At 37.1% G+C, this 21,107-nt stretch overlaps 3 protein-coding genes across 4 annotated transcripts; 1 reads left to right on the plus strand and 2 right to left on the minus strand.

Annotated features, from left to right (window-relative positions):
- Positions 1-228: 228 nt before the first annotated feature.
- On the minus strand, positions 229-8,275 carry LOC148065980 (zona pellucida-like domain-containing protein 1). Its single transcript, XM_087808045.1, has 10 exons — positions 8,260-8,275; positions 4,630-4,856; positions 4,364-4,548; positions 2,776-2,848; positions 1,259-1,356; positions 1,112-1,192; positions 858-1,029; positions 655-781; positions 552-563; positions 229-383 (listed from the first exon to the last, which is right to left on the minus strand). Exons 1-10 carry the CDS (start codon positions 8,273-8,275, stop codon positions 229-231), a joined length of 1,146 nt encoding a protein of 381 aa, XP_087664171.1.
- A 3,717-nt stretch (positions 8,276-11,992) lies between these two features.
- LOC148065981 (histone H2A-like) lies at positions 11,993-12,703 on the plus strand. The gene has a single exon (XM_087806783.1). It carries the CDS (start codon positions 12,102-12,104, stop codon positions 12,486-12,488), a length of 387 nt encoding a protein of 128 aa, XP_087662909.1. The 5' UTR covers positions 11,993-12,101; the 3' UTR covers positions 12,489-12,703.
- Positions 12,704-15,981: 3,278 nt separating this feature from the next.
- Positions 15,982-20,864, minus strand: LOC148065982 (uncharacterized). 2 transcript variants are annotated; one of them, XM_087806780.1, is made up of 9 exons: positions 20,834-20,864; positions 19,465-19,536; positions 19,046-19,360; positions 18,587-18,665; positions 18,331-18,484; positions 17,940-18,032; positions 17,460-17,580; positions 17,334-17,377; positions 15,982-16,332 (listed from the first exon to the last, which is right to left on the minus strand). In XM_087806780.1, exons 5-9 carry the CDS (start codon positions 18,418-18,420, stop codon positions 16,054-16,056), a joined length of 627 nt encoding a protein of 208 aa, XP_087662906.1. In that variant the 5' UTR covers positions 18,421-18,484; positions 18,587-18,665; positions 19,046-19,360; positions 19,465-19,536; positions 20,834-20,864; the 3' UTR covers positions 15,982-16,053. The 2 variants fall into 2 exon arrangements, with proteins under 2 accessions (XP_087662906.1, XP_087662907.1); XM_087806781.1 differs by having other exon boundaries at positions 17,334-17,580.
- Between the last annotated feature and the right edge of the window lie 243 nt (positions 20,865-21,107).

The raw sequence follows: 21,107 nt of genomic DNA on the forward strand, positions 1-21,107 counted from the left end.
AGATTTCAGACGGGGGAGAACTTGGGGGGAGAAGTTTGTTTTATTCATGTAACAAAATATGAGTTTAATGATCACAGAATGGTTTCTCACAACACAAGTAACATTTCAAGTTATAACAAAACTTTTAATATAAATCACAATCAAATCTACGTCTCTAACCCTGTATCCGCAGTTCAGGTTTGGAGCGACCGGGCGTCTCTTCGGGTTCCACTAACCTCTCCGTGGGGGTCACGGGGTCATGAGGATGCTGTTGCCGAGGGCGACCTTGGATTTGTAAACGTTGAAGGCGACGAAGCCCAGCGAGGTGAGACACACGGCGCCGACGCTGGCTCCGATGACGGCGGCGGCGAGCGTGGGGCCGTCGGCCTGGGTGTGGCGGTCCCCTGGTGGACAACGACGGAAGATAGAACTTCTCAAAGAGTCTCTTTTTTATTTTAAATAAATGTATGATTATTAGATTTTGAAATTATTGAATTTAACATGTCTAATTTTTCATTATTTTTACTGATTTATTATTATCCTGAAGGCACTGATCGAGAGGTTGTTCTTACCTGCATGAGTGGCTGAATGAGAAAAGAGAGAGAAAAAAAAAAGAGAGAATCTCTGTGATTGGTCGGTTGAACACCAGCTGACCAGGAAGTCACCGTGACTCACCGCTGTGCAGTCGGGTGATGATGGGACCCGAGCTGACCGTGGCCAGGTCGCTCACCGTCGTCCCCTGGTGGTCGTCGTCGTCGCCGCCTCTGGTCGCCCGGCGCCTCCTGGAGTTGCCGGTGCAATTCTAAGGACAGAAAGCGGGTTTTGGACGATAAGTACATTTATTTATTTATTTAAAAACAACACAATGACGGACGGACCGGGGAGACGGCGCTGCAGATGCTGCTCAGACACAAGCGGGTCACGCAGTGCAGGTAGTAGATGGTGACCGTCTCGTCCGCCTGGTGGATGAACCTGAACGCCTCGAAGGAGAAGCGAGCCTTCTGCTCGTCCCCGTTGACCACCATCACCGTCTGGCTGTCCTGGTTGCACCTGGACCACAACGATACACACATATCTGGGTTCACACTCAAGCAGCTACTACAAATGTGTGTGTGTCACCCGGGAGTCGTACCCCACGAACAGGTCGTAGGAGGTGGTGTTGACGGGGAAGGGGGAATCGGTGGCGTAGCATCGGTCCAGGAGAACGTTGAACCTGAGGACGAGAGGACGAAGATCTCGAGCATTTTTTTTTTTTTAAACGCAAACGTGTGAGACTCACCTGTTGGTCAGGTTAGAGGCCTTGACCTGGACATAGATCCTGGTCTTGAGCTCCAGACCTCCAGGTGGGATCAGCAGCGCCCTCGAGAAACTGTTCTCCTGGACAACAGAAGGTCTTGATGGTTAGCACTTGTGTTATCTCAGGGTCAAGTTGACCAGATTGCCCAACAACAAATATGTTTGTGGTATCCCTTGTGTTATCTCAAGGTCAAGGTGACCTGAATGCCGGACAACAAATATGTTTGTGGTATCCCTTGTGTTATCTCAGGGTCAAGGTGACACGAAGGCCCGACAACAAGTATGTTTGTGGTATCCCTTGTGTTATCTCAGGGTCAAGGTGACACAAAGGCCTGACAACAAATGTGCTGGGGTATCCCTTGTGTTATCTCAGGGTCAAGGTGACACGAAGGCCTGACAACAAATGTGCTGGGGTATCCCTTGTGTTATCTCAGGGTCAAGGTGACACAAAGGCCTGACAACAAACGTGCTGGGGTATCCCTTGTGTTATCTCAGGGTCAAGGTGACACGAAGGCCCGACAACAAATGTGTTTGTGGTATCCCTTGCGTTATCTTAAGATCAGGGTGACCCAAATGCCTGACAACAAATATGTTTGTGGTATCCCTTGTGTTATCTCAGGGTCAAGGTGACACGAAGGCCCGACAACAAAAATGTTTGTGGTATCCCTTGTGTTATCTCAGGGTCAAGGTGACACGAAGGCCTGACAACAAATGTGCTGGGGTATCCCTTGTGTTATCTCAGGGTCAAGGTGACACGAAGGCCCGACAACAAATATGTTTGTGGTATCCCTTGTGTTGTCTCAGGGTCAGGGTGACACAAAGGCCCAACAACAAATATGTGTTTGTGGTATCCCTTGCGTTATCTTAATGTCAAGGTGACCCGAAGGCCCGACAACATATACCACAAATGATCACATAAAAAAGAATCACAAATAAACACAAAATTAATCACTAAATATTTCCAAACAACAACTAACACCAAAAACAAACAAAAAATAGATTTATTAAACACAAAAAAAAGAATAATAGAAAAACCAGAGAACCACAAAACACAATAGAGAATGAATAATGAATGAAAGTGTCAGTAAACACAACAACAAATCAATAAGAAGTACAAAACCAGTAAACACAATTACATTAACAACAACAACAATTAACCTTAAATGTTGGTAAACACAAAACTGAAATACAAACCAACCAATTAGCATTAAAACGTCAGTTAACATAACAAGAAATATTTAACAACAGAAAAACACAACAATTGGCATAAGAATGGGAGTAAACAATGACTCACTAAACACAAAAAATGAGTGAATTAGCATAAAAAAGTCAGTAAACACAACATATTGCGAAACACAAAAACTAAACAATTAGCATAACAATGAGAGAAAACACAACTTGTTAAAGACAGCACGTAAAAGGAATAACAATCACTAAACACAACGACCAACTCATCCATACGAACTGGTCTGTTTGCTCAAGAGCCGGTGGGTTTCGTACCGAGAACAGCTGCATGCTCAGAGTGCTGACGAAGCTGCCATTGTTGTCTTTGACTGCCAGGTTGACTCCCGCCCTGAAGAAGAACACACTCTGGGTCAAGAAGACGTGTTCAGAAGTGGGTCATCAGACACTCGAGAAGAACTTCTTTAATGTAAAAACACAAGAACACACGGTCACATGATACCAAGAGGACCATCTATTGTGCGGATCTATATGGACTTGTGTGAGGGTCTCATGCCAGTCCTGAGGAGCTCGGATGTCGCTTCGTTCTCACAGCTTTACTTAAGATATTAACCAACCCTGTTAAGATGATCGTACGAATTGAAGAAGGAAACAAGTATTTCTCTCTCTCTCTCTCTCTCTCTCTATATATATATATATATATATATATATATATATAAATATATTTTCAAAAGATACACATTTTTAAATGCATACTACGACGGAATGCAGCTAGCATTGTTAGCGACTTTCTAAGCTAGCAGGTTCAGTTCAAATTTGAATTCAATAAATTATAAAAAAAAAATTTAATTCACGGCCTTTTAAATTTAATACAAAATATTGGTATAATAGTGCCAATATTTGTTATAGGATTTACAAGGCTACTAACGACACAAATATTGTGTATTTATTAATTATTGCAATTACAAAATCAAACTACACGTGTAAAACAATCATTTATTTGATTTAAAATATATATATTTTAAATAGTTGAATTAAAACATTTCTATATTAAAAGGATCAACTTGTTTTTATTGAATATTTGAAATAAATGATTTGAATATTTAATTTTTTTTACCCGTACAGTTTTAATATTTCAAGCAACTTGATCTAACTTTTAGCCAATCATGCGACGCGCATATAATCACATGACTATTCGAATTCGAAGTAGCGTTGTACTCTGTTGGTCATGTCTGGTAGCACAATTTTTTATTGAATTTAAAAGACTAGGAATTTAAAAATATTGAATTTAGAACATTTATTTTTTAATTATTGGAATTAGAATATCAAACTCTATGTTTAAAAAATTATTCAAAACAATTTAGAGAAAAAAATCTTTAAAACATACAATTATGAATTAAATCAGTCAAAAAAGATGTTTAAAATGTTTTCCTAACTATTATGCGTCATGGGGTCATAAGGTCAAGCCCAGTCAAGAGAAAATAAATCAAATCAAATTGCTATTTAACTTACCTGCTTGAGACCTTGGCTCCTGCGAGGGATTTATTGATGTCGTCGGCTGTCTCTCACTTCAAAAAACAGTGTCTTTGTAATAGTATAATGGGGTAGTTTGTAAAACTGAGTGGAAGGCATCAGTCATAATTACATTTTATTTAAGAATATTATAAATACAATATTTGTTATTATATTAAAACTAATGAAAAATTGCAACTAAAATTTCTAATGTTTTTTTTTGGAAAGTGGGACATAAATGATATATTTTATTTATTTATTTTATATATAGTTTATTTGGAAGTCTTGTAGAGATATTTCGATTTTTATTTAATACATTTCTTGACGTTATAGGGAGCTCGATAAATCTACCAAAATAAAACCAGGTCACTTCCTGTTTCCTGTTGTCACTCACACGCCCATCTGGGTGTTGTTGACCAGGTACTGCAGAGGGTAGCGGCACGAGAAGAAGTACATGACCTCTTCGTGGTAGGTGATGGCGCCGTTGCTGGGGTCCCTGGTGCAGGCCATGCCTGAGATGGTGATGTACTGGACGCTGGAGAAGTCCGAGAAGGCTCCGGTCCCGACCTCCTCCGACATCTTCCTCCGGGGGGGACAAAAAACCGACACTAGTTAGGGTCACCGTGGTAGGAAAAAAAAAACGTTTGGGAACCGACTCACCGTCAACTTGTTACCGCACTCGCTGATGCCCTCCTCGGTGATGGAGAAGTTGTACTTGATCACCGGCGGGTCCACCGTCCAGTCCATGGACCCCTTGCACGGCGCCTTGGAGTGCTGGGAGTTGAGCGACAGCAGCGACTCGTTGTAGCCGTTGAAGTAAACGGGACAGACCAGGATCTCCAGCTCCACCGACTGGGAGCCGCAGTTGACCTTGATGTCTGAGTTGGCTGTCGTCAAAATGTTGGATTGTTATTTTATTTAATTGACGTTATAACTCAAGATCTGGACTTTCTAAAAGCTGAACACCATATTTGCTAAATTAGCTCGTTGCTAAACTAGCAAAGTCTCGATTTTAGGCACGACACGTATCTATTGGGGTGTGAGAAAATATCAGTAGACCGATATATATAACACAATGTTTCTTTTACGATACTTAATTAATATTCAACAAAAAAAATATTTGTGGCTTTAAAATCAGATTTCTATTTTTATTTTTATTTTTAATTATTATTATTATATGGTTTGCATTTTAACTATGATTAACTAAACATAATAATTCGATTTAAAAAAAAATCCATAAAATATTCCAGCGTTTATTCATTTTTGTGTTGCATTTAAACTTCCAGCCGCTAGCAGTCATTACATCCTTCACAGATAATGGAACAATTAAATCTTGCGATGACTGGGGACGAGAGGATACTCCAAACGCTTTTTTCCTAAGCTGATGTTTGGACATATTTCGGTTTGAAAACAAATAAAAGCAGTTACGACTTCATCAAGAGTCATGTGGTCTGTAAATTCTGCAACACCAGAGTCAAGTACTCGACAATACTACACATATATATACTTGTTACTACAGTATCACAATACATCACAATATATCATATTGTATTATCGTGATAACTATCTTATCGCCAGATTGAATATGTCCCACTACTGTTATAGTTCAATGTGTTGGATAAAAAAAAAAAGAAAACTATAAAACCATCCAAGAACTAATAATTCTGGTCTTTGCGACTCACCTGGTTCTCGGAACGTCGAGTGTCCCAGGCAGTCATTTTGAGCTCGGGTAAGAAGAAGGAAGTGTATATGTATCAGTAGAACGCTCAGCCACATTGTTTTTGAACCTGTTAAAAAAAGTAGGAATCATGTCACGTAGAATCATGAATGTCATTCAAAAAAATGCATACGTTGCAAAAAACAACAGTTTAGCAACGAGCTACGCTCTCAAGCTATCCGCTAGAGGTCACTGTTCGGGGGTTTCTCTGAGGAACCGACCCCTCCCCAGCCTCGTATGTGGTGATGGAATGAAGGACAGACACATGGATGAGTTTAAGAAAAATGCTCGTTTAGTGAATTATGCAAAAGTCAGAGACAAACGTACGTGAACACGGGCGCTAGCAAGCAGAGAGATCTATCGCAGACGTCTTCGAATGCCAGAACGCAAAGATCACACAAAACGGTGGATCTTTATAGTAGAATATTCAGGTTAACGCCTCTAGTCAATTGTACATGTAGGATTGGTCAGTTACTGTAAACACTTGATTCTAAGATGGCCGTCGCACGTGATCGTAGTGGAAACTTACCGAAGGTTTGTTGTTTTCTAGAGAGAGTTTGTTCCCAGCTTCTTGCTGGACTGTTGTGTCTTTCAGTGTGAGTTTTCAAACAGGTTCACACAGACTTCCTGGAAGTCTGGGATTGTTTAATCTTTCTGTGTGTGTGAGGCTTTGTGACCTCGGCCTTTGAGTTGCAGTCAGTGAATCCAATGCAAGAATAGGATTATTTAATATGAATTAAATATGAAAGATTATCAGTTAATCAAGTGACTATTTGAAATGTGTGTTAAATCTAGATGATCGATTACAGTAAAGTTGTCATTTCCTTACATCACTATTGTACAGAAAACAGAATTGTTTTTTAAAAATTTGATTCAATACAAGTAATACCTTTTGCTACAATCAATGTGTTTCGCTATCACTTGTTTTAATTCCACTTTACAATAAGCAGATAAAATGTTTTCTTGAATGAATGCACTGATGCTAGCTATTAGCATGAAGCTACTCCCTCAACCTTTGAAACTCACTTTTCTAATTAATTTTTAATTTCTACTCTCTTGTATTCTCCTTAGCTCTGTATTTAATCAAGTTTTCTTTTTTTCTTTAGCTTAAAGTGATATTTAATTTGCTAACTTGGGCTTCTTCCTGTTTTTCACACGCATGAATTGTCAATAAAGTTTTTTGAATTTAGATTAATGCTAACTTTAGCTTAACTTTAGCTTTAGATCAAAAAACGAGTTTCTGTTAAAAATAAATACATATATAAATATTTATAAATGTCATAGAGTCAGTTGCTAACAGTTAGCATCAGTATAAACTGAAAAAAAAGAGTAAAGACCAATGAAACTATTAAGGCTGATGATGGTTATTTGAATTTTAAAAAGCAACACAGGATTTGTTGTGGTGTTTTAAAAACATTATAAAACAGAATAAACAAATACAATACAATAAAATAAAGTTATAATAATATATACATACATTTTATAAAGCGTTTTTCAAGGTACCCAAAAACACACAAAAAAAGGATGCATATGGACAATACATACAGTAATGAAGTGAGATGAATAAAATGAAAAATATTAAAATACAAAAATAAAATGAGTTGGGAAAAAATAAACCCATACGTTTGTGGGATGAAAATTCATTAATTAACCATTTATATTTAAGTTTATAGATTAAATTTAAGTTCAGAGCAAATTAAAAATTCATATTTATTATACTGTTAATCATTTAGAACGTCCATGTATCAACAACAGGCCATTTGACAGAACTTGTCAACAAACTTGTCAATAAAAAATATGTATAATATAGAATTTATACTATACAATATAAAATAAAAATAAATAAATAAAATAAATCCATTAAAAATATATACAGTATACCATTAGTAATATGAATATTTTTTATTAATTATATATTTATTTACACATATATTTATATATATAATAGTAATAATATATACCATTAGTAATATTAGTAATATTAATAATTATAATTATTTATATATTTATTTACGCATATATAATATATAATTTAATCAAAACATTTCTACATTGAATCAATTTGTTTTTATTGAATAATTGAATTAAATTATTTTAATATTTTCTTTATTAAGAACATTTGGTTTTGAATTAATAGAATTATAAAATCAAACTCTATGTGTAAAGAAATCATATACAAAATTATTTAGAGAAAAAAAACATTTAATACATACAATTCTGAATTAAATCAGTCATAAAAAAGATGCTTTAAATGTTTTCCTAACTACTATACGTCATGGGGTGGTAAAATCAAGCCCAATCAAGAGCAAATAAATCCAATAAAATTGCTAGTTAACTTACCTGCTTGAGACCTTGGCTCCAATACAATAAACAATAGTAAAAATACAATACTCATCCTCTAGTTTTCTCTAATTTCCCAAGGGAATTTTCCCAATTGATTAATTAAGTTTTATATAATCTAATCTCGTTTATTTCCCAATTCAAATATGATGGACTTGACAGATATCAGAGGTTCCTTCACACTTTTACCCCAAAACGAAGCGAAACTAAAAAAGCCCAGACGAGCTCCTTACCTCGCGTGGCGAGCATCTCCTCGTCACTGTCTCACTTCCATCATTGCTCCTCACTGTTTTATAGTGACCTGATTCCCAGCCGAGCTCCTCGCGAAGGAGCCCACCGAAGAAGACACTCGGCAGATCGTCTAACACGCCACAACAATGGCATGTATGTCAAGTAACACATGTATGTATAGCTTAACGTTCCGGGAATGACCTCACATTTCCAAAAACCTTTGTTTTAATCAACGTTTTGAAGAGACTTAATGGATCCACTTTGGATTCTAATTGGCTTCTGTCAATGTGTCTACGCTGATGATAGACTCTTCTCCATGAAGACCCCCCCACAGATCCACAAACATCCTTCTTTACTTAAAAGAATCATCCACAAAGAGCCGCCCGATGACTTGTTCTACACTTATAATAAAGATCTCGTCCACCGCCATGCCCGGGGCTACCAACCTTTTGTGGAGAAATGAGGTTCTTCGTCACAACATCTCAGACTAAGAGAAAGTCACACCCTGACAAAACAAAACAAAAAACTCTGACAGGTGTCACCGGATCCAAGGACCCCCCACCCCTGATCCCCCTCCAGGAACTTACAGATGTGGGAAAGACAAAAGGAGAAGGAGATGAGCTTACATATAGGCGAGGGTTGAAGTCGATGTATGGGGCTCTCTCTCAGATGTTATACACACTATACCTGCTCACACCTTAGATCCTTCAGACCCTCAAGAGTGTCCACAAGTGTGTTCTCACACAGTTGACCCTCCATCCTCAGCATAAGTACTCACTGAGGATGGTGGTCAGTACAGGAAATGGAAATGGAAAAATGGGTAAAAGTCGGGGTCAAAACAAAGGCTGCGTTGCTTCGGTGCATGAAAAAAACGCATCAAGTCGATGATAGTAATGGACCATAGTTCCCACCAAAGAAGAATAAATAATATATATATCATTTATTTAAATCATTATTTACTTTATTTTGAAGAAATGTACCAAGAAATGAGGAATTGTGGATCTATACTAATTATGGAAATAAGGCTACGATGTGAAATTTATATAAAACACGAGAATAATCACAAGAATAATTAAACATTCACTATAAATATCATAAAATAACGTTTAAGGCCTTTTTTCCTGTAGTGGCGCGTTATGCCCGGTAGGTGTCGTTAAACTAAACAATCTCTTCACGCGTTATAGTTTGTCATTTTGTCAACCTTAATTATTAATTTAGAAGAATAAAAAGGTACTAGAATTTGTAGAAGTGGTAGAAGTAATAGTGGGAGTAGAAGTAGTTGAATTAGTAGTAAAAGTATAATCAGTAGTATAATTATTATTTAAAAAAAAGTAGAAGTATATTAGTAAAATAAGTAGTAGAACTAGTTAAAGAAGTAGAATTAGTAGTAGAAGTAGTAGAATTAGTAGTAGAAGAAGTTTTAGTAGTAGTAGAATTAGTAGAAGTAGTAGTAAAAGTATAAGTAGTAGTTATAGTAGTAGTAGTATAAGTAGTAGAATTAGTAGTAGAATAGAAGAAGTAGTAGTAGAATTAATAGAAGTATAAGAAGTAGTATAAGTAGTAGTGGGAGTAGAAGAAGTAGTATAAGTAGTAGTTGGAGTAGAAGTAGTAGAAGAAGTTGTAGTAGGAGTAGAATTAGTAGTAGAAGTAGTAGTAGAATTAGTAGTAGAAGTAGTAGTAGAAGTAGTAGTAGCATTAGTAGTAAAATAAGTAGTAGTAATAGAATTAGTAGTAGAAGTAGTAGAATTAGTAGTAAAAGTATAAGTAGTAGTAGAAGTAGTAGAAGTAGTAGAATTAGTAGTAGAAGTAGAAGAAGTAGTAGTGGAATTAATAGAAGTAGAATTAGTAGCAGTGTGAGTAGAAGAAGTAGTATAAGTAGTAGTGGGAGTAGAAGTAGTAGAATTAGTAGTAAAAGCACAAATATAAGTAGTAGTAGAAGTATAATTAGTAAAAGCAGTAGTAGAGTTTGAAGTAGAACAAGTAGAAGTAGTAGTATTAGTAGCAATAAGTAGAAAAGTGTTTATACCTTCAGCATTCACACTTTATCTCTGTGTTTTTAACTCCTTCACTAAAATGTTTAATTCCCTTCCGTGTGAAATCATCTTGACTATATAGTGAGTCATAATCTCATCAATATTTATTGATTCGAAACCAAACTTAAGTTAATGTTTCACAAAAGTCACTCACGTGAAAACTGGTGAACAAACAAGCAACACAACATGAAATATTAATCATTCATTAGACTTTTCTTTTGTAAATACTGCAATGAGTTAAAGATGGACATTAAAAAAAACACAACACGTCTCGAGTCTCTTTTTCAGCGTCGACGTGTCCTCCAGGGAAGTCTAGAGCCGCGTCAGGTTCACTTGGAGCTGGTGTACTTGGTGACGGCCTTGGTTCCCTCAGACACGGCGTGCAGCCTCGCGGGGGTCTGGATCTCCCGGGACGAGACGGTGGAGCGTTTGTTGTAGTGAGCGAGTCTGGAGGCTTCGCCCGCCATCCTCTCGAAGATGTCGTTGACGAACAAGTTCATGATGCCTGTGGCCTTGGACGAGATGCCGGTGTCATGGGTGCACCTGCTTCAGCACCTTGTACATGTAGATGCCGAAGGTCTCCTTCCGGGTCCTGCTGCGCTTCCTGTCCCCCTTCTTGTGGGTCTTGGTCACGGCCTTTTTTGGAGCCATTTTTAGGGGCAGGTGCGGACTTCGTAGAAGTAGTTAAAGTAGTAGTAGAAGAAGAAGTAGTAGTAGTAGAATGAGTAGTAAAATAAGTAGTAGTAGTAGAATTAATAGAAGTAGTGGGAGTAGAAGTAGTAGAATTAGTAGTAAAAGTACAAATAGAAGTAATTATTAGCAAAAGCAGTAGAAGAAGTAGTAGTAGTAGAATTAGTAGTAGAAGTAGTAGTAAAATAAGTAGTAGTAGTAGAAGTAGTAGAATTGGTAGTAAAATAAGTAGTAGTAGTATAATTAGTAGTAGACTAAGTAGTAGAATTAGTATTAAAATAAGTAGTAGTAGTATAATTAGTAGTAGACTAAGTAGCAGAAGTAGTAGAATTAGTAGTAGACTAAGTAGTAGAAGAAGTATTTATAATAGTAGTAGTAGTAGATGTAGAAGTAGAATTAAAAGAAGTAGAAGAAGTAGTGGGAGTAGAAGTAGTATAATTAGTAGTAAAAGTACAAATAGAAGTAATTATTAGTAAAAGCAGTAGAAGAAGAAGTAGTAGAATTAGTAGTAGAAGTAGTAGTAGAATTAGTAGTAAAATAAGTAGTAGTAGTAGAAGTAGTAGAATTGGTAGTAGACTAAGTAGTAGAATTAGTAGTAAAATAAGTAGTAGTAGTAGAAGTAGTAGAATTAGTAGTAGACTAAGTAGTAGAAGTAGTAATTATAATAGTAGTAGAAGTAGTAGTAGAATTAATAGAAGTAGAAGAAGTAGTGGGAGTAGAAGTAGTATAATTAGTAGTAAAAGTACAAATAGAAGTAATTATTAGTAAAAGCAGTAGTAGAGTTTGGAGTAGAATAAGTAGAAGTAGTAGTATTAGTAGTAATAAGTGAGAAAAGTGTTTATACCTTCGGCATTTTTGTTTGTGGTACTCGTCGTTCAACTAGTCACGTAAGCACTTTTTGTTTCTACTTTATAATCTTGCTTTGTAAATTAGTTTGTGCTGTTGCTTCGTTGTGATTGGTTATGTATCATACATCCGGGTTTTCACCGCGAATTTATTCATTCTATTGGTTACTTGATGTAAACTTGTGCTTAGCCAATCAAAGCGACTTTTGTGGTATATATAATTTTCGTCACTTAAAAATGACGTAGTACATTTCGTTGTCGCTGCTGTGAAAAACAATGTCCGGAAGAGGAAAAACTGGAGGTAAAGCCAGAGCCAAGGCCAAGTCCCGCTCGTCCCGGGCCGGACTACAGTTCCCGGTGGGCCGCGTCCACAGACTCCTGCGCAAGGGGAACTACGCGGAGCGCGTCGGGGCCGGAGCTCCGGTCTACCTGGCGGCGGTGCTGGAGTACCTGACGGCCGAGATCCTGGAGCTGGCGGGAAACGCGGCGCGGGACAATAAGAAGACCCGGATCATCCCGCGACGCCTGCAGCTGGCGGTGAGGAACGACGAGGAGCTCAACAAGCTGCTGGGGGGAGTGACCATCGCTCAGGGGGGAGTGTTGCCCAACATCCAGTCGGTGCTGCTGCCGAAGAAGACCGAGAAGCCAGCGAAGAGCAAGTGAACGAGGCTCGTTGGTTTTGAAGAGACATTTTGTTTTTTTGTTTTTGACATGAACTGAGGGGCTGCTGAGAAAATGGAGGATGACGGGGGGACAGTGGACATATTTTTTTTATTATTTAATTATTTTTTTAAGTTATACGTTGCTGCTTTGACTTAACGTCACATTGTGTTTGTTTTTGTTTGTTTGTTTTTTCACAATAAATTTGTTTGCGAATCCATCGCAGCGTGCGAGTTGTGTTGTTGACATCCGGGTTACGTCGAGTCCGGATATTGTACTTTCAGAGTCAAAATGACGTATCAAACTATTTCATTTTGGACATGAATTCTAATTTTATTCACAAACGCAGGCCTTTTACTTTTCAGTGTGATTATATTAAATACAACAATATATTTGCTCAAATACTTTATAGTTCCTTTTTTAAACCACATGTGATGGCAGGTGTCACTGTGGCCCAATTGGTTGGTTTGAGAAAACTCTTAAATATCATTTTGTTTATTTAAATATAATTAACAAGTATAATGTGTACTGATACAAACTGAAGCAGGATTATAAATAATCCAATTTTCTTTTTATATAATTAAAATGAGGCGTCAACTATGCGCATGCGTGGAAGGAGCCTCCAGGAGCGTATTTGGTATGTAATACAAATGTCATGTTTGTCAAAAAGACGCAGAGCTTTAAAATATGTACTTATGATCACTGTATGGATTTTAAAATGTTTTTTTTTATATTAGAGTATTATTGCGATATTTAAAACTTCCAGCAGAGAGCGGTACTGAGTCATTGTGTCGCATACATGGCTGCTTTGATGGAAGTAATAAAAAGATGGAGTAATAAAGTTTTGGATTTAGTCTTTTGCTTTATTGTAATCCAGTGTGTTAGCATTGAGAAACAATTTGAGTTTATAGATGAATGAATCAATGACTCATTTATTTCAGGCATGATGAGTTTAGATCAACATCACATTTCATCATAGTTCACATACATCATACATACATAAATACTTGCATATACATAGATACATAGATACAATTAACAGATTAGTTTTATGTGGTGACAAATTCTACATAACATGTTACAACAGTAGATCACAATCATTAACTGGATCAATGACTCAAGTAAAGAGATTTACAAGTTAATTTCAGACATGTGCCACGGTGGTTTCCATGAATACAAACAGCTGCAAACGTAACACTTCAAAACGTGTGTTAAAATGTTTTCTCTAAGGATATATCTGAGAACACTAGGGACGTGATGTGGTTGGTTTCGGTCGGTAGACTCGCGGTCCGAGCAGTTGAGTGGAGCTGCAGCCGCCTTCACTCTCCACGGTTCTCATGGTGAGTTTAAATCCATCCCCTTCCCGGCGCATGTCAGTCTAGTCTGACACCCGTTCGATCAAAGCCGTTACCAAGGAGAAGAAGACGACGAGCAAGTCCGCCAAGTCTGGCCCCAGCGTCAGCGAGCTGGTCGTGGAAGCTGTGTCCGCCTCCAAGGAGCGCAGCGGAGCCTCTCTGGTCGCCATCAAGAAGTATCTCGCCGCCGCTGGATACGATGTGGAGAAGAACAACGTCCGCGTCAAGACCGCTGTTAAGAAGCTGATCCTCGCAGGAACTCTCGTCCAGACCAAGGGCACCAGTCGCGTCTATTTTTACACCTTTATTGGTGATAGAACTGAATACATTGATCATATCGTTATCAATATACAATTCTATATTTTTTAAATATAGAAATATATTCGCTAATTGCTGGATAAGAACATATTTACCGGTCAAATATGGTTATATGCAGTTGTATAATTTGCCCAAAAGATGAAGCCATTAACAAGGGTTGTTCATTCCGATCAGTGCTGTTAGGATAATGTTTAAAATATGTCTTACGGATGACAAACGAATGAACGTTATTTATGTAATATACATTTAAAAAAAATAATAATATACATACATATTGCCATGTTTATTAATGTGTTAAGAAATCAAACCTATGTATATTTTTTTGAAAATGCATATGTTTCAAAAAAAGGTGTTCATTGAGGATACCTTCAGACCAAGTCCCGCTCTTCTCGTGCTGGACTCCAGTTCCCCGTGGGCAGTGGCGGCTCTACACTTGACTACACTCCCCGGGCGCGCATACATAAAAAAGCATACCAAAAAAAAAAGATGCCAAAAAAAATACCAAAAAAAAAAAAAAAAAAGATACCAAAAAAAAAAGATGTGCATGCGCAGACCAAAAAAAAAAAGCTGCGCGTGCGCATACCAAAAAAAGCTGCGCATGCGCATACCAAAAAAAAGTTGCGCATGCGCATACCAAAAAAAGCTGCGCGTGCGCATACCAAAAAAAGCTGCGCATGCGCATACCAATAAAAGTTGCGCATGCGCATACCAAAAAAAGTTGCGCATGCGCATACCAAAAAAAGCTGCGCGTGCGCATACCAAAAAAAGCTGCGCGTGCGCATACCAAAAAAAGTTGCGCGTGCGCATACCAAAAAAAGCTGCGCGTGCGCATACCAAAAAAAGCTGCACGTGCGCATACCAAAAAAAGATGCGCATGCGCATACCAAAAAAAGCTGCGCATGCGCATACCAAAAAGATTTGCGCGTGCGCATACCAAAAAAAGCTGCGCGTGCGCATACCAAAAAAAGCTGCGCGTGCGCATACCAAAAAAAGTTGCGCGTGCGCATACCAAAAAAAGATGCGCATGCGCATACCAAAAAGATTTGCGCATGCGCATACCAAAAAAAGCTGCGCGTGCGCATACCAATAAAAGTTGCGCATGCGCATACCAAAAAAAAAGCTGCGCGTGCGCATACCAAAAAAAGATGCGCATACCAAAAAAAGATGCGCATGCAAAAAAAAGTATCAGTATCATTTACATGTAACAAAGTTTAAACCTCAGCAACGGACTCACCTGTTAGCACGACGACATGTCCATGAGCTCCTGAACTCACCTGCACAAGTGTTACTAATCCAGCGCATCACACAGGTGTGAACAATTAAAGGGAAGTCTTTGTGGAGGGAATCACGTGACTAACGTTTTTTTTCTGGTCATATACACAAAAAAACATTCGTATGAAGCAACCTTTTTTGCTCTTTTTTTTTCAAAGAATAGAAATTAAAGAAATAACATGAATGTTACACTTAAGTAATCGCATTTTTTTTTCTGTCCAACGAAAGATTTATTTGTGATTTGTTAAATAATAGATTAACGGTTATCTTGATTGAAACCAGTAGAATGTAAAGACATGATGAATTATTTATCTGTTATTTTCCATAAAAATCGACGCTTTGAGTCTCGAAGTGACGGTTTGTCACCGGCTATTTAAATAAAGTTGTGTATTTTTAATCCAACGCACATGCGAAAATGGATCCTTGAACTATGAGCGTCACGATTCTAGCAGTAGATGGCGCTGTTGTTTCTGTCTTTCTATCTCCTTTTTTAACTTTTGGGTTTATCAGCAATTCATCCATCATTTTCTTTAAAAATGTTAATTAAAATATACGCTTATATCATTTATTTTTATATATAAAATAAGTCAAAATCCCAATTCTTCTCAATCCTAACATTACTTTTACACAAGTCTCAGGGAGTCCAGTTGTGAACTTCTAATGTCTCCAGTTCTCTTCATGTGAGCAACTAAAAAGTGGAAAAAAAAAATGTCGCTGGACTGAAGTGGACGTCGAGGCGACAATCTCCCTCTTGTTAGCCAAACATTTGTGAAACGCTCGACCAAAGCTCTGATGTGAGAGGTTGGACTCCAGTCAATCTGCTGGGAGTTGAACCTGAGCAGGTGAAAATCTCTCACGGGTTGAGCGGAGAAGAGTGATGGACAGCATGCGCCAGTGAAGATCTGTGTGATAGACATGTTTGGGAAAGTTATTTGTTACAGTTTTACACTTTGTTTTAAAAGTGAATTAGGTTTTTTATCGTCGATATTTACACTTAATGTGAATATATACAACATACTTATACCATGATGACTATAGTGCCTGTTTAAATGGGCTTTGAAGAAGAAGAAAAAAAAAAATAAGATATTAAAAATTAAATGACACATCACACACATACATATATATATTTCTGGTAGTGGGAGTTAAACCTCAGCATATATGTAGATATTAAAATTTTATGATATAACATGTAAACATCATACAATTACAGTATATATAACAACTATTAAATGCACTATTTAAAACATTATTTATATTTATACTTTTATATACATTTATTTAATGCAATATTTATAACATTCATTTATTCTGTGTATATTATACTGCTCTATTTATATTAATATTTATATTTATACAATCACCCTATGCTGTTTTTTAAACGGTTGCCAAGCAACGAAATTGCGTTGCCAGTTTTTCACTGCTGTGCTCTTCTGTGCAATGACAATAAAGAAAGTCTAAAGTCTAATAACAATAGATTATTATTCGAAAAGAAAGTTAAAGGAAGAATAAGACTTTAAATGAATATAATAAATAAATAATTATTTAACATGGAAACTTCTAGCTTGGTTTAATTTAGAGGAAATTTAATGTTCTCAAATGTACTCATAATATATATAATATAAAAAACATAAAACGAATGCTTGCGCACACACTGGAAACGCCGCCCGCGACAACAACAAGATAAGATATACTTATATGTATGCACACGCACAGGACACTTCTAATGAAAATAACCCTTCTTAATTTGCATCTGTAAAAGATACATCTCAAAACCAATATGGTATATTATCAAACAAAGATCTGAACAGTTTTGGAAATAAATCTGATGGCCATTCTCAAATGGCAGATGAGAAACGTGCAAGTAGACTTTTCAGTGTTGGATTTTTCTTGGAAAGTCTCTTACTATCCAGTTCCATGAAGATCTTCTGGAACGCCTCCAAAGTGTACCTGAGGTTAAGAGCGTATATGAGAGCGTACAACATTACCACTGCATGTGGTACATTTCCCAGGTTGTTCAGAACTTGCACACCCTCCAGAATGACTCCAACGTCTTCCGGGTCTTCATCTGGCTCTGCACCTTCTTTGCCAATGACAAAGATCCCAAACGTTGTTGCCAACAGGCCTGCTTCAGTGGTGTCAACATCCCAATCCTTCAAAGAAGAAATGAGGGTGAGCTGTTGAACCAACATGTATAATACCAGCCCCATTATTCAAGTTCAAGTTGTCTGTATTGTCAAATATACATGCATGACAAACACACAGCATAAATTAAATTGTTTTCTTCTATATTATTCATGCACAAGAGAAATTGTTTCTAGAAGGGTTGTCACAAGAACCGATACTACTGGTACCGGTTCGATACCAACACGGGAAAAAGTAGCCAAGTACCAGAAATTTCTCGTAACGACTACTGAAATTCTGCTATCAAGACACCCCTTGTTTCTATGATGTGAAGGATTCTATAATGAAATTCATTACAATAAGAAAATGGGAATAAACTAATACCTACCATGTACTCTTTAACAAGGTTTTCAGGCTCTTCGTTCAGGTACACACACATTGCTTTGATGATGCACTCTCTCCTGACATCAATGCCATCAGTCTATATATGGAGGTCAGACAAAACAGGTTTTTTATTCAAGTAAGGGAATATCTCAAACTTTATACAAGTTTTGAGTGAAAGCTTTATTTCCAAAACCTTTGTCAATATTTATAATCAATGAGATTAAACTAGCCACAGGTGAATCGCTTTAATGTCCAAATATTCCTAAATAATTGTATTGAAGCATGTGTATCTTACATTCATAACCTTACACCGTCTTCATCTCTTTGCCACAATTAATTATAAAACATCAAGTTAAAAACATTGAAATAAAGTTGACATTTTTTCCATATCATACCTGGGTGATTGGAATCATGATCCTCTTAATCCTTCTCCCCTGTGCACCACCTTTCCGGGCAAACGCTTTCATTAGGTTTGAAGACGGCATCCAGATTGAAGAAGAACTTAGGCTGCAAACTGGAGGTTGTTATCCTCTTCAATTCAGCAGTTCACTTTACAAGCAAATAGAATCAAAATGAACAACTAGCTAGCTAGCATGCTTGCATTTGGTTGACCAAAAAAATCATTATGTACAAATGCATGTATTCACCTACCTCACGTACACAGAAGAGAGCGGGCCATCTGGTTTGGACATCAGCAATCAAGGGTTCATCACGCGTAACCTCTTGTCTTCTATAGGCAAGTCTTTTCCATCATTGTTGCAACCATGTCTTCACTGTTCCTTTTCTTCAACTCCAAAAGCAGGGCCTCTCGCAACTTTTCAAGTGTCTCTGCAGATTCACCAAGTGGATAGATGGGGCAGTAATTTACAAACTCAACAATTGCGTCGGCTAATCTGTCAAGAATTGCACTTTTTAGTCTTATGTCCGGATTCAATAAAGTTCCACTATCTTTGAATAAGTGATTGGCTTTGTCCAGCTGAAGCTCACAATCATATGGGAATCCAGGAACGACAAAAACAACAGGCCATCCAGTCCATCTTGAGTTGATGGAATCCGGGGACAAAATATCTGTATCGCACAGGCTACCAGATGACAGTAATGAGTCATTACCAGACCCAGATGCAGGACTAGGAGGGGGTGCAAATGGGGCGTCATCAGGCACTGCAGGGCCCGCTGAATCAAAAACTAGCTTCAACGTTCCTTTGTCCTGGATCTCTGAAACTCAAGTCAAGTTGGTCAATTCATTACCAAACTCTGCATCCATGAATTGTAATCTGAAGTGGAGGTTGACCCCACACTGGCTCTTTATCTGATGAATAACCTCACTAACACTCTCTGGAATCCCATCTTGCAGAGTGAGTCTCTGGGAATCCTTTTCCCCAAGGATAATTCTGAGCTGCACTGGAGCAGCCATTACACAGCAATCTGAATGAAAACAAACACATAACAATGTAATTCATATAGAAACACACATTTTATACTTACACATGTTTTCATGAACATTTCTGTAAAAAGTAAAAAGGCCTTACCGGCACTTGTGTTGCGATGTTTCTGAATATTGAAACTGAAGATGATCTTCACACTGGTTTCTGTGAAAAATTCTGAAAGAAATAGACACAATATCAATAAAAGAGCCAAAATGAGTTAAGAAATCGCTATGGTATTTGCAAAAAGACTAGTTTTGCTGGATCTAACATAAAGTTAAAATATATCTTTATACAACAAAAGATAATAGAACAAAAGTTTGATAGTGATCAATTATTTTTGAGTACAAGTTTATTTACTTACAAAACACACATTTAAAACCAATTAGAGGACATGACGAAATATTTAATGAACCAAAAGCTTTACAAAAACATTGTAAGAGCATAATGAAAGTGAAGTTAAGTTAAATTCATGAACAACTTATATTGTAAGAGGTGAAGAATATCATATTATTTAACGAATAGTACAACATGCAAGACGTAACATTATAATTCTTCTTAAAATGAAAAAATACATTTTCTCAACAAACAATGTTTATTTATAAATAATGAATAACGCTCCTTATTTTTTAATATTTATTGTGAATTAATTGATGTCTTAACATGTTTTCTACTAACATTTATATAAACATGAAGGTTTTTTTTTTACTTTTAATCTTAGGGATTTAAAACGAGATATTCAATCTAATCTATTCAGGATACATGAGATCATTTCAGATCAATAGAAGGAACAAAGTTTCCTAGCACAACTCATAGTCACAAAAATGTTTTGTATCAAAATATAATTAAAAAGTGTTTGGAAATCGAGGCACTTGTGTAAAACTTTCGCCAAACACTATAATTAAACATTTTTCGTTAGATGAAAACAATGACAAAACTGTCATTGAATGCTGTTGAGCATGCCCGAGGGCGCGAATACGCATGCGCGTGTAAATCACTGTAACTGTGTTAAAACTGTAAAAAAAAATACAAAAAAAACGTATGCGTTATGTATGGTAAAGAAATATCATGAACATGTACTGTTGACACTTAACTCATGGAAGTTAGTTATGAGGGACGTTCGTATACGCAGCTTGAACATACAACGGATTACACACATTTAATGCCCAGGAACAAGAACACACTTCTAACTTCTTGTAGACCATGTATTGTATTTTAGAATCGATATAACTTCAACCATGTGTATTTTAATTTAGTAGTTAAAGTCGCGTTGTCCTCCTGAGAAGCTAACTTGCACTTAGCCGTTAGCTTCGAACGGCGGTAACGTTAAATGTGTTCATACATTTATATAAAACATTGAGCCACGATCAAATATACCAACATGCTGAAGAGGAGATGAACTGATGGTAAAACATTTTTCACAGTAACCGTTTTCTGTGAATAAATGATGAAGATGGTTGAGGATTACACTCACCTGTTGAACACACGAGGATCCTTCTCAAAATGATTCATTTCTTCGCAGGATACGAGTAAATGCTCGTCACTGCCCCCTACAGGTTTGGGGCGGCGGTGATTTGGCAACGTTAACTCATTGGAATTATGTTGGATGAACATAAAATAGAATAGTAAAGTTTGATTGGTTGTATTTTTATGTTAAACCGACAAGATTTGAAAGTGTTCGGCCACATTACCTGATTTAATATGGTAGAATCTACACGTTAGACTGACGTTAATGTAACATACACCTA

This window comes from Callionymus lyra, chromosome 14 (genome assembly GCF_982586985.1).
Source record: "Callionymus lyra chromosome 14, fCalLyr1.hap1.1, whole genome shotgun sequence".
In the NCBI taxonomy this organism is placed as follows: Eukaryota; Metazoa; Chordata; class Actinopteri; order Syngnathiformes; family Callionymidae; genus Callionymus; species Callionymus lyra.

Bases quoted from the DNA above. Each gene is read 5' to 3' on its own strand.
- LOC148065980 (XM_087808045.1), bottom strand. The intron at 2,849-4,363 runs GTGAGTGACAAC...GTTCTTCTTCAG, and splicing joins AACAACACCCAGATGGGCGT to GGCGGGAGTCAACCTGGCAG. The intron at 1,030-1,111 runs GTACGACTCCCG...GTTGTGGTCCAG, and splicing joins TCCTACGACCTGTTCGTGGG to GTGCAACCAGGACAGCCAGA.
- LOC148065981 (XM_087806783.1), top strand. From the start codon at position 12,102: ATGTCCGGAAGAGGAAAAACTGGAGGTAAAGCCAGAGCCAAGGCCAAG.
- LOC148065982 (XM_087806780.1), bottom strand. From the start codon at position 18,420: ATGCCGTCTTCAAACCTAATGAAAGCGTTTGCCCGGAAAGGTGGTGCA. The intron at 17,378-17,459 runs GTGTGCAAGTTC...TCTTAACCTCAG, and splicing joins CGTTGGAGTCATTCTGGAGG to GTACACTTTGGAGGCGTTCC. The intron at 16,333-17,333 runs GTAAGAGACTTT...TCTATCACACAG, and splicing joins GATCTTCATGGAACTGGATA to ATCTTCACTGGCGCATGCTG.